The 11,349-nt window shown below is 43.4% G+C and overlaps 1 protein-coding gene across 4 annotated transcripts in view; it reads left to right on the top strand.

The window, feature by feature from the left end:
• Nucleotides 1–387: 387 nt before the first annotated feature.
• Nucleotides 388–11,349, top strand: part of CSE1L (chromosome segregation 1 like) — a 42,354-nt gene continuing 31,392 nt past the window's right edge. For all 4 annotated transcript variants that reach the window (XM_024750303.1, XM_024750302.1, XM_024750304.1 and 1 more), the window contains exons 1-2: nucleotides 388–540; nucleotides 8,180–8,275. In XM_024750303.1, coding sequence (XP_024606071.1) covers nucleotides 405–540; nucleotides 8,180–8,275 — 232 coding nt within the window. In that variant the 5' untranslated portion in view covers nucleotides 388–404. The remainder of the gene's footprint in view (nucleotides 541–8,179; nucleotides 8,276–11,349) is intronic.

Raw genomic sequence — 11,349 nt, 5'->3', positions numbered from 1 at the left:
TGCTCGTCTCAGAATCGGCATTGTGATGCCCGATAGAGCGTTCAAAGCCGAAGGGCAGGGCTTCCCTGGTGGCGCAGTGGTTGAGAGTCCGCCTGCCGATGCAGGGGACACGGGTTCGTGCCCCGGTCCGGGAAGATCCCACATGCCGCGTAACGGCTGGGCCCGTGAGCTGTGGCCGCTGAGCCTGCGTGTCCGGAGCCTGTGCTCCGCAGCGGGGGAGGCCACAGCAGTGAGAGGCCTGCGTACCGCAAAAAAAAAAAAAAAAAAAAAAAAAAAAAAAAAAAGCCAAAGGGCATTGTCGCTTGTGACGTCAGCACACACAGAGCGGGGCCGCGATTGGCGATTCCAGCCTGGGTGGAGCCGAGCGCCCTCGGCCCCGCCCCTTGCCTCGGCCCCGCTCACGCATGCGCCCCGACCACAGCTTCGCCGCCGCGCCATTTTGCCGGGGTTTGAATGTGCGGTGGAGCGGCAGCAAGGGTGGGTATTGCCGGCTACGGTCTGCGGCTGAGATTCCCTTCTCCGTACCCGTACCCCCACGAGGTAAGGCGCGGGCGTGCACGGCCTGGCACAGTGGCCTCTTGGGACCCGGCTGCGGGAGGGAAGAGGCGCTCCCGGCACTTCCGAACGCTGGGAAGCAAGGACCGCACCTCTGGGCGAGAGCGGATTATGGGCCCGTGTCCCGGGCAGCGCCCTCGGGCAGGGTCTTCGCCGACGGGTCTCGTCTCCTCTCTTGGCATCCCAGGTCTGAGGCCCAGGCACGGCGGCCCCCGGGCCTGCGAGGGGCGAGGGCTGCCCAGGCGCGGCCTAACCAGAGCGGCCCAAGCGCCCGCCCCGTCCCCTCCAGCGCCGCGCTGATTGGCCGCGCCGCTCGGGAAGGCCGCCTCTCATTGGTGGCGCCCGCGCGTCCGTTCTCGGCGCTCCGGGCCACCCGCAACGCGAGCGGAGTGCGGCAGCCAGGCCTGTCCGGCGGCTGAGCGGGCTTGCGGGCAGCCGCCCCGACCGCTTCTTCCCCTGGCCTCACTTTCTCATTAAGGAGGCGGTGGAGCGGCACCTCCCAGTGCTTCAGCCTCCGCGCCTGTAACACGGGCTTCGTGATCTCACTTTGGTGAGTTCCTCGTGAAGATTAGCTTGTAGTCCGTGCACTGGGGAGTCCACGCACCTGCGCGGTAACACGGGGTCCGCCTCTTGGGGGAGACGCTATGGCGTGGTATACCGTTCGGAGCGTGGAATTCAGCGTTGGAATGAGAAGGCCTGAGTCCATTCCAGATTTAGCCTCTCCCTAGGGGTGTAACTTAGGGCTGGTCTCTTCATCTCTCCGGCCTCCACTTCCTTATCTGCACAGTTGGGTTGAAAACATCTACTTCGTAAAGTGGCTGAGGATCCACTGAGTTACTACCGTGGTTTACAAAGTCCCGTCGGTGGTGACCATTGTCCGCCTCTCCCATCTGTCTCTTCTTCTTAGCCACTGTAGCCATACTGCTGACCTTTCTTTTTAAATGTTCCGAGCTCATGTCCTCCATAAAGCGTTTGGACACGCCATTCCTCTGCTTGGAAATTACCAGCATCAGGTCTTCGCTGGTTCCTGTCTTTCGAGTTTCACTCGCCTTACGCCTTTTTTGACCGGCCTCTCAAAAGATCTCTTTCCTTCAACTCTCCATCACATCACCCGAGTTTTAGTTACTTTACAGCTTTTATCATATTCTAGAATCACGTGTAGTTTACTTGTTTATTGTCTTCCTCAACTGCTAGGATGTAAAAAAGCAAGGACCTCGCCTGTCTCATTACTGCTGTACGCAGATGGCTGTTGCTTGCCACGTGTTAGATGCGCAAGTATTATTCCTTGGAATAATAATGCACAGAAAGGGGATTTTTACTCTTAGATCCTAACAGTGCTCTTTTTCTCCTCCACTTGGGCCCCCATAGTCAAATTTTTGGCCCTTTTTTGTGTGTCTCCATATTTTTGCATAATTCTTGGGACTTGGTCTACCCAGCCTCTTCCCTCTTAAGGCCCTTTATCTTTCATTTCTTTACATCAGTGCAAGAGAGTTCTCTCTCCCCTTCTGTTTACTTTGATTTTTGCTGGTTGGAGACTGGGATAGAGGGAAACCATTTCCTATATAGTATTAGATGGGTTTGGGGGCAGTGTTCTACCTTTGGTATTAATTTGTTCCTTTATTCATTTAATAACTTGATTGAGCATCCACTTAATCTCTGTGAATACAGTGAAGAAACAAAAATGGACAAAGTCCCTTCCCTTGGGAAGCTTATATTCTAGTGGGGGAAAGAAACAAGAATACACATAAATGACCTAGATAATTTTGGATAGTGACAGACGAAGGCGACTTCTCTGAGGAGGTGGCATTTGAGCTGAGACCAGGAAAGATGAGGGAACAGAACATTCCAGGCAGAGAGAATAGAAAGTACAAAGGGCTCGGGACAGGAACAAGCCTGGAATATTTGAAGAAAATCCAACTTACACAGAGTAGTATATGAAGGGAGAGGTATCCAGGGGCCAGATCACATAGGGCTTTGCAGACAATGTAAAAAGTTTGGATTTGCATCTCATTGGTATGTTCTTGTGATTAGAAAGCAGAGGGTGGGGCTTCCCTGGTGGCACAGTGGTTAAGAATCTGCCTGCCAATGCAGGGGACGTGGGTTCGAGCCCTGGTCCGGGAAGATCCCACATGCCCACTAAGCCCGTGAGCCACAACTACTGAGCCTGTGCTCTAGAGCCGCGAGAGCCACAACTACTGAGCCCACGTGCCACAGCTACTGAAGCCCGCGTGCCTAGAGCCCATGCTCCTCAATGGGAGAAGCCACTGCAGTGAGAAGCCCGCGCACCACAACGAAGAGTAGCCTCTGCTCTCTGCAACTAGAGAAAGCCTGCGCGCAACAACAAAGACCCAACGTGGCCAAAAATAAATAAATTTATTTTTTTAAAAAAAAGCAGAGGGTGGATTGAGGTGTTGGGGTATGTTCTTGATGTGTGTGTGTGCCAGATAGTTTTCATTTATTGGATCTCTCTCCCTTTCCCCAAATGTAGGGCTTCAGGAATGGTTCTCTAATGTGGAGGAAATATCTAAGGAAAAGGCACACATCTTGGATCAACTTATGTCACAGATGTCTGTGAGATGGCCTTGGAAAGCAAAGCTTTTACTCCAAAAATCTTCATCTGTAATTGAGGGCCTGTGAGAAGAGGCTAGACTTAGGCCCAGCCATTCTTTCAATAAGAAGAACTTGGGATTTAGATAAGTCTGTCATAATTGATTTATTGTGGTACATATTTTTTATTTTTTGTGTATTGGTAGGGATTTCCAAAAATAGCTCAGTGGAGAAGTAAAGTATCACGCCTTATTCAAAAGCAAAAGAGTGAATCTTTTCACTTCTAGTTTGAGTCTTTAAAGTCAGTAACACTTTTTACATTTATATATTGCTAACATTGCCAAGTGTCAAAGCACCTTCACCTGTGGCAAATAAGATAATTTAATTAGACCTTGATCTTGCTGATATATTGTGAAAACCTGTGGAGTATTCTCTAAAATTACCTGATTGGTCATACTTTCCCAAATCAAGGCTAAGCTTATAAATTGGGTGTATAGACATTGTCACTGAGGAGATAGAAAAAGGATTTGTTGACATTTAGTCCCTTAACTAACATTAAAAATATAGGACTTACATAGTATTTTAACTATCAGGGTTGTAGCATGCATATTTATATCCTCCCCACCCCAACGCCTCACAGTTTTTCCCCCTACACACTTTTTTTTTTTTTTTTTTTAATTAAACATAGTCCCACCCTAGCACTTCAACTTTGTTGTTTTCTGGGGTCACTCTGTCATGTGCTCTTAGAATCAGTTGTCTCCAGTTCTTCCTGTTTGTCACAGTCAATTGACCAAAATAAATGTGAAGAATGATAGTGCTTTTTTTTTAAATTTATTTATTATTTATGGCTGTGTTGGGTCTTCGTTTCTGTGCGAGGGTTGTCTCCAGTTGTGGCAAGCGGGGGCCACTCTTCATCGCGGTGTGCGGGCCTCTCACTATCGCGGCCTCTCTTGTTGCGGAGCACAGGCTCCAGACGCGCAGGCTCAGTAATTGTGGCTCATGGGCCCAGTTGCTCTGCGGCATGTGGGATCTTCCCAGACCAGGGCTCGAACCCATGTCCCCTTCATTGGCAGGCAGATTCTCAACCACTGCGCCACCAGGGAAGCCCCAATAGTGCTTTTTGATGGGGAAAAAAAAATCAGTAAAGGGTATGTAGCCTTTGAAAATCGTACAACAAATATGTAGTAGGTACCCATCACTGTTTTAAGGGTCTAGGGAGATTGCAGTGAACAAAACACAAAGTCCCTGCTCACATGGAGCTTACAGTCTAATGGAGGGAAAAGCATAGTAAACAAGAAAGCAATTCATATGCCTGATAAAATTGACCTGGAAAAAGAGAGTAAGAGAATGGAGAGTGGCTGAGGTGGGTGCTCTTTTAGATATGATGGTCCAGGACAGCGCCTCTAAAAAGAGATGACATTTGGAAAGAGACCTGAATGAAGTGGGCAGTGAGCCACAAAGCTCTCCAGGGGCAGAGAGATCCAGGCAGACGGGACAGTAAGTGCAAGCCTCCGAAACAAAAGTGCTAGCACTGGCAGATATGAACAGTAATACAGGACAGATTTCAAATTCACATCTTTCTTCAAGCATTTTTGAATGAACAGAAACTAATTATGGCAGTAAGTTGGTCACTGTTTATCTGACAGGTGTAACTGAGTTACTACATTATGTCGGGCCTGCTAGTAACTGATCCGCAGAGAATAGTCTCCAATCCAAACTGGATCCATGTTTTAGCTGGTTCGCTGACATATTGTCTTATCCGTTAGTTCATGCAACAAATGCTTAATGAATGTCTGCTGTGTGCCAGGCAGTGTTGAAGGTCCTGGGTATACGGAGAGGAAGACCTACAAAGTCCCTGCCCTAAGGAGCTTACAAATGAGATAACAAGTCAAAGATCTCTCAGATGAGGATAAATGCTATTAACAGTACAATAGGGATGAGGTAGATGATAGTCACGGAAGGCTCTTTTGAGGATTTGACAGTGGGCTGACAGCTGAATGATACCTGATATCAAATTAGAAGGAAGGGCGTTATCACAGGCAGAGAGAACTGTCTTTGTCTGGTTTGAGGAACATAAAGAAGGCGTTGGGGGCTGGAACATAGGGGCAAGAAGAAGGTAGGAGATGAGGTTGACAGGTGCCAGATTGCATGGGACTCTGTCATGAAGAAAGTAAAATGCAGATTTATTGAGGAGTGTCTTTAAAAACTGAACAAAATAGATCCAGTTAACATCTATAATTCCCTCAACACACACACAGTTTAACATGTTGCCTTGCATAAATCCCAAAAGGTAGAATAATTTGCATGTGGCAAAGTAAGTTTTTTTTTAGCTCATATATACTGATGTAAATGGTTTTGTTTGGCACAGCAAACTTTCATGATTTCATAACAGATTCAGCATTGCAACACAAAAAAGAATGAGAAATGAATTGATTAAATCACTGCTTTCCAACATGTGTTCCATAATAAAGTGGTTCGGTGGGCAAGTGATGGGAGGAACTCGATTAAAGAACGTTAAATGGATAACTTACTCTTTGAGTTCCTGAAGCCTTTGAAGTGAATCTCCAAAAGAGGGGGAATATGATGCGTAGCATTTTCCAAACTTTTGGTATAAAAACCAGAAAGAGTAGCCTCTTGATAAATTATGTGTGTGGTTAAGCAAGGCTTGGTATTCATGCCCGTAGAGTGGTTTGCCCTGGGTCAAAGGAGGTGAATATATGGTGGGGGAATCTACTAAATCAGTCAGCATATTGGCTTCCCTTGTGATAAACAGATCAGTCTCCTTAGCAGGTTGTGGTTTCTGGCTGTGGAGGAGTACTCCACACAAGCACAGCATTAGCTATAGCCCTTTATAAAATCTTCCTAGCTTTTTTTTTTTTTTTTTTTTTAGTGACAAGACGAAGCGTTATGGCTTTTTTTTGTTTGGATCAGTCTTGTTCAAAATCTCAGTCATCTTTGACTTCTTCCTCTCCCTGCTTCTAATCTGGCTGTCTTTTCACGTCATCCTTTCTATCGCTGTCGCTGGTGCTTCCGCTCTAGTTCAACCCTCTGTCGTTATTTCCACTTGAGAGGCAGCCTTGGGTAGTAGGAATAGGGTAGATCTATAGGGTCAGACTGATTTGAATCTAATCTTTATTAATTGTATGCTTGGGGAAAGTTAGTTAATCTCTCAGAGTTGCCTTCCTTGATTGTAAAATGGTTATTGTGTGAAATGACGTGAAGCGTATCATCTAGCACTGTGCCTGGTTCATGTTTGTGACCCTTCCCCCATTTTACAAAAGTGTCCTAATAGATCTTCTGTTCTCTTCCTCGACTCCAGTCTGTAAACCATTACCAGCCCAAAGTACATATATTCCACTTTCATTAAGTTTTTACCCATTTCAATAAACCTTTAGTGCCTTCCTCTTGTACATTAAATCATGAAATTCTTCAGCTAAGTATTGGGGAACCTATATGATCTGATCTCAGCCTCCCAAGTTCACTGTTCCCCAAAGGAGCTATGGATTCTTCCCATCTCTGTACTTTGCTCATACTACTGCCTGTATGAGATGGGTCCTCATTCCACTTGGCCTATCCAAATCTATGTATCCTTCAAGTTCACAGCCTCTGGGAAGTCTTGGACCACAAATACGCCAGTGACTCTCTTCTTAACCTAGCAGTTAAGTTGCTGTCTGTGTGATTCATTTGGCACTTACACTCTAAAGTGTTTCAGAATTCAGATTTTTTTTCTTTTGAAATGCACTTGCTGTAGATTATACAGCATCCCCAGTGGGGCATGGGGTATCGCCCCGCAATCAAATACATTACTTAGTAAAAAATTTACATACTAAGTGAGATATTCATATTTACAGCCTCGGACAGTTCAGGCCAGGTTTTGTTGCCAAGTGAGTTTGCCACAAACTTGTTAAAAAAAAAACTCAGTTTGTAGATGTTTGGATCTCAGAACTGCAGGAAAGGGATTATAGGTCTGTAGTTGGTATTTCAGTTTTATCTTGTCTTCCAACTAGGCTTTTGTTTTTATTTTTATTTTTTTTTGGCTATGTCGGGTCTTAGTTGCGGCACTCAGGATCTTTTGTTGTGGCGCACAGGCTTCTGTCTAGTTGTGGCGCCATGGGCTTAGTTGCTCCATGGCATGTGGGATCTTCCTGGACCAGGGCTTGAACCCATGTCCCCTGCATTGGCAGGTGGATTCTTAACCACTGCGCCACCAGGGAAGTCCTCCTCGTCTTTTTGATGATCACCATTCTAACAGGTGTGAGGTGTTAATCTCATTGTAGTTTTGATTTGCATTCCCTCATGTTTAATGATGTTGAGCTCCTTTTGGCCAACTGTATGTTTTCTTTGGAAAAATGTCTGTTCAGCTCTTCTGCCCATTTTTCAATTGGATTTTTTTCCAAGTTGTATGAGTATTTTTTATATATGTTTTGGAAATTAACCTTTTTATCAGATATGATTTGAAAATATTTTCTCCCATTTGGTATGTTGTCTTTTCATTTTGTTGATGTTTTCTTTTGCCATGCAGACACTTTTTAGTTTGATGTAGTCTGACTTGTTTATTTTTGCTTTTGTTGACTTTGCTTTTGGTGTGGAAAATTGCTTTTTAATTATAATCACAGCTGTCATCTTATGAACCCCAAAATTATCTTCCCAGGTACAAATTCTCAGTATGTAGTTTGTTGTCAGTACCTATGGTTGCATGTTATACACAAAGGAATGTATTCTAGTTTTTTATTTCAGAACTCTGTGGGATCCTTAGAATTAAGGATGCTTAGAATTTTAATTTTTTATTGTGGGGCTTTAAAAAAATAAACCTAGTGATTTGTGTTTTTAACCCTTAGCTTATGATATGTTTTTCCTTCATTGTCTCAAAATTATCCCACTACTGTTTCAAAAAAGCCCACCTTATCTTCTGGAACCTTGTTTCAGCTAAGAGTAAGCAAGGCTTATAGCCCACACATAAAATGTAACAAGTAGATGACTTTCAGAGAGAGGGACACCTGTAATATAAAATGATTCTTTTATGTAAATCACTGTGTCCTCATGTGACCAATTACCCAAACCTCATTTTTTGTTTTAGGTTCTGTGGCAATGGAGCTCAGCGATGCAAATTTGCAAACGCTAACAGAATATTTGAAGAAAACTCTTGATCCTGATCCTGCCATCAGACGTCCAGGTAAAGAAAATAAATACTGTTTTGTGATTGATTTATTCTTAAAGGACAGGTGAGGGAAACGTTTGTGCAATATGCCTGTTTGTAAATAAAATTTTGAATTCTTAGGCATAGTTTATTTTTCATTCTCTAGCCATAAAGTCTTTAGTTGGCTGCTTATAGCTGCTATAACATATGGTGGTGTGGGTTTTTTTTGTTTTTTTGTTTATTTTTTGAGTAAAATAGCTTTTATCCCTTCTGGGGTAAAAAGGACTAGTAAGTTTAGGATGCTTTGTCCCTTGACCTTTCTGAAAATCACTATACACCTGCCTGTTTTAGAGATATAATAATTAGGGCAGAGAGGTAAGAGTTAATTGCCTAAAAAGTGATTAAGTGAATGAAACTAGGTAATCAGACACTGTCTCTTAAATCACCATGTTGGGTTTGATTTAATTAATATATTTTAAGATCTAGGGTTCCTCCTACTCTCTCCCCCCTCCCAAATTTGACCAGTTTTCATTAGAAACTTAGTATAAGCTTAGAATTATAAACTCAGATGCCCACAGGAGTCACACGTAAAGGTAAATGAAGGAGGCAGACCAAGGGGGTTAAGTGCCTTGGTTAAGGGGCAAATATTATTTGGAACCAGCTAACTCTGGGGGATTCACACCAGTCTTGCAAGATCAGATTTCCAGCTTTGCCTGAAAAATAAGTATATTTATATGAAGTGTTCTCATCTTTTTTTTTTTAATTTTTATTTATTTATTTATTTTTGGCTGAGTTGGGTCTTTGTTGCTGTGCACGGGCTTTCTCTTGTTGCAGCGAGCGGGGGCTAGTCTTCGTTGCGGTGCACAGGCTTCTCATTGCGGTGGCTTCTCTTGTTACGGAGCACGGGCTCTAGGCGCGCGGGCTTCAGTAGCTGTGGCACGTGGGCTCAGTAGTTGTGGGTCGTGGGCTCTAGAGCGCAGGCTCAGTAGTTGTGGCACATGGGCTTAGTTCTTCTGTGGCATGTGGGATCTTCCCGGACCAGGGCTCGAACCCATGTCACCTGCCTTGGCAGGCGGATTCTCAACCACTGAGCCACCAGGGAAGCCCGTCCCTCTCATTTTTAAATGATAGCAATTAACCTCAAAAATTTTTGAAACACCGTGCAAACCAAATAAATTTCCGGGGGCCACGTGTGTCTTGTGGGTAGTAAGTTGATGATCCTTCTTGTAAGCCGTGTTAACCAGAAATGCTGATGTGCGTTCTCATAAAGAGGATTTTGGAAGCACCCCATGAAGACCCAGATGAATGCATGCACGTACATGTTATATTTATATGTTATATATAATACATAGAATCGTACACATGTTAATGCATCCATCCTAGTCTAGAAAGGCCTTTGTGATTTCTGTGAGGGAAAATTGTAATTTTCCTGTTAGTGCTTAAAGAAGTAATTTGTTCTTGGATAAAAGGAAATTAATGGCTCTAGTCTTAGACGTTCCCAGAAAGCCTCTGCCAACACTGTCTAATAAAAATTATTTTTAATAATTGTGTCTTTGTAAGGTTGAGGTGCTGTTGTCTTATGAATCAGGGACAAAATGTGGGAATAAATTGATGTTTCTGAGAAGAGTTAAGAACAGAGCATTTCCCAGGGGTTGCTGGATGTGAAATACTGACCAGCCAAACATTGACGCAGCCAAAGCCTTCTGTAAACCTCACAAACCATACAGAACCAGAGTGTGTCCCGTCCTGAAAAATATTTTCCAGTTCAGCATTCTTCATCTTCCAAGGAACACATGGTAGACACAAAGCAGGGCGGCTTTGAGGGTGGAAGTTAAACTCTTGGGACTCAATTTGGAAAGAAGAAAGGTGTTAAATCATATTAAATCGTAGAAGATAATACATGCTAACAGCAGACCTTTTCAGTAAATATCGGAACCTTGGAATGGATGTTGCCTTATGAAGAAGCTTAAGACAGGAAAAATTAGAAGTGCTATAAACCTTCATGGTGTGACCTGTAAACCTAGGAGATTTATTATCCCTAAATGTAGTATGAGTTTAAAACGTATGGGTAAAATCTTTGTATAAATTTATTGCTGATATTAGAAATGTTTAATTCAAGAAGAAAACTGAGGGCTAGTATGGTAGGATAAGGACTGGACTAAAACATTTACAGTGATGAAATCTTCTAGCTGTGTGATCTTACTTAACCTCAGTGGCCTCGTCTTTATTTTCTTTTTAACATCTTTATTGGAGTATAATTGCTTTACATTGTTGTGTTAGTTTCTGCTGTTCCCACCCCTCTAGGTGGTTGCAAAGCACTGAGCTGATCTCCCGGTGCTAAGCAGCTGCTTCCCACTAGCTATCTATTTACACTATTTACATTTGGTAGTGTATATGTGTCAGTGCTACTCTCTCACTTCATCCCAGCTTACCCTTCCCCCTCCCCATGTTCTCAAGTCCATTCTCTACGTCTGTGTCTTTATTCCTGTCCTGCCCCTAGGTTCATTAGAACCGTTTTTTTTTTTTTAGATTCCATATATATGTGTTATCATACAGTATTTGTTTTTCTCTTTCTGACTTACTTCACTCTGTATGACAGACTCTAGGTTCATCTACCTCGCTACAGATAACTCAATTTCGTTTGTTTTTATGGCTGAGTAATATTCCATTGTATATATGTGAGTGGCCTTGTCTTTAAAATGAGGATAATACTACCTACCTCTCTGGGTAGTAGTGACAACATATGTGAGTAAAGCACCAGATGCATATGGTTAATAATAATATGTATTAGCATAAATTAACTCATTTAATCTTAATCACAGTAGTATAAAAGAAATATTACTGCCATTACTAATAGTACTAATAGTAATCCTCCTGGAACAAGACGGGGTGTATGAATTTTGCCCTAAGGTCGCTTAATCTCTCTGAGAAGCAGATTGTCCTTCACATGGGGTGATCATCTGATCAGGCCACCTTATAGGTTTGTGAGAATTGGGTGAGTTAACAGATGGTAAAGTAATCTGAAAACCGAGGTATTACATGAATTTAATGTAACATCATATATAGTTCATTTAATAGATAAGAGAAGTGAGGCACTAAAAGTGGTAGGT

This window comes from Neophocaena asiaeorientalis, unplaced genomic scaffold (genome assembly GCF_003031525.2).
Source record: "Neophocaena asiaeorientalis asiaeorientalis breed wild unplaced genomic scaffold, Neophocaena_asiaeorientalis_V1.1 scaffold606, whole genome shotgun sequence".
NCBI lineage: Eukaryota > Metazoa > Chordata > Mammalia > Artiodactyla > Phocoenidae > Neophocaena > Neophocaena asiaeorientalis.
This window is presented reverse-complemented; position numbering and strand designations above follow the sequence as displayed.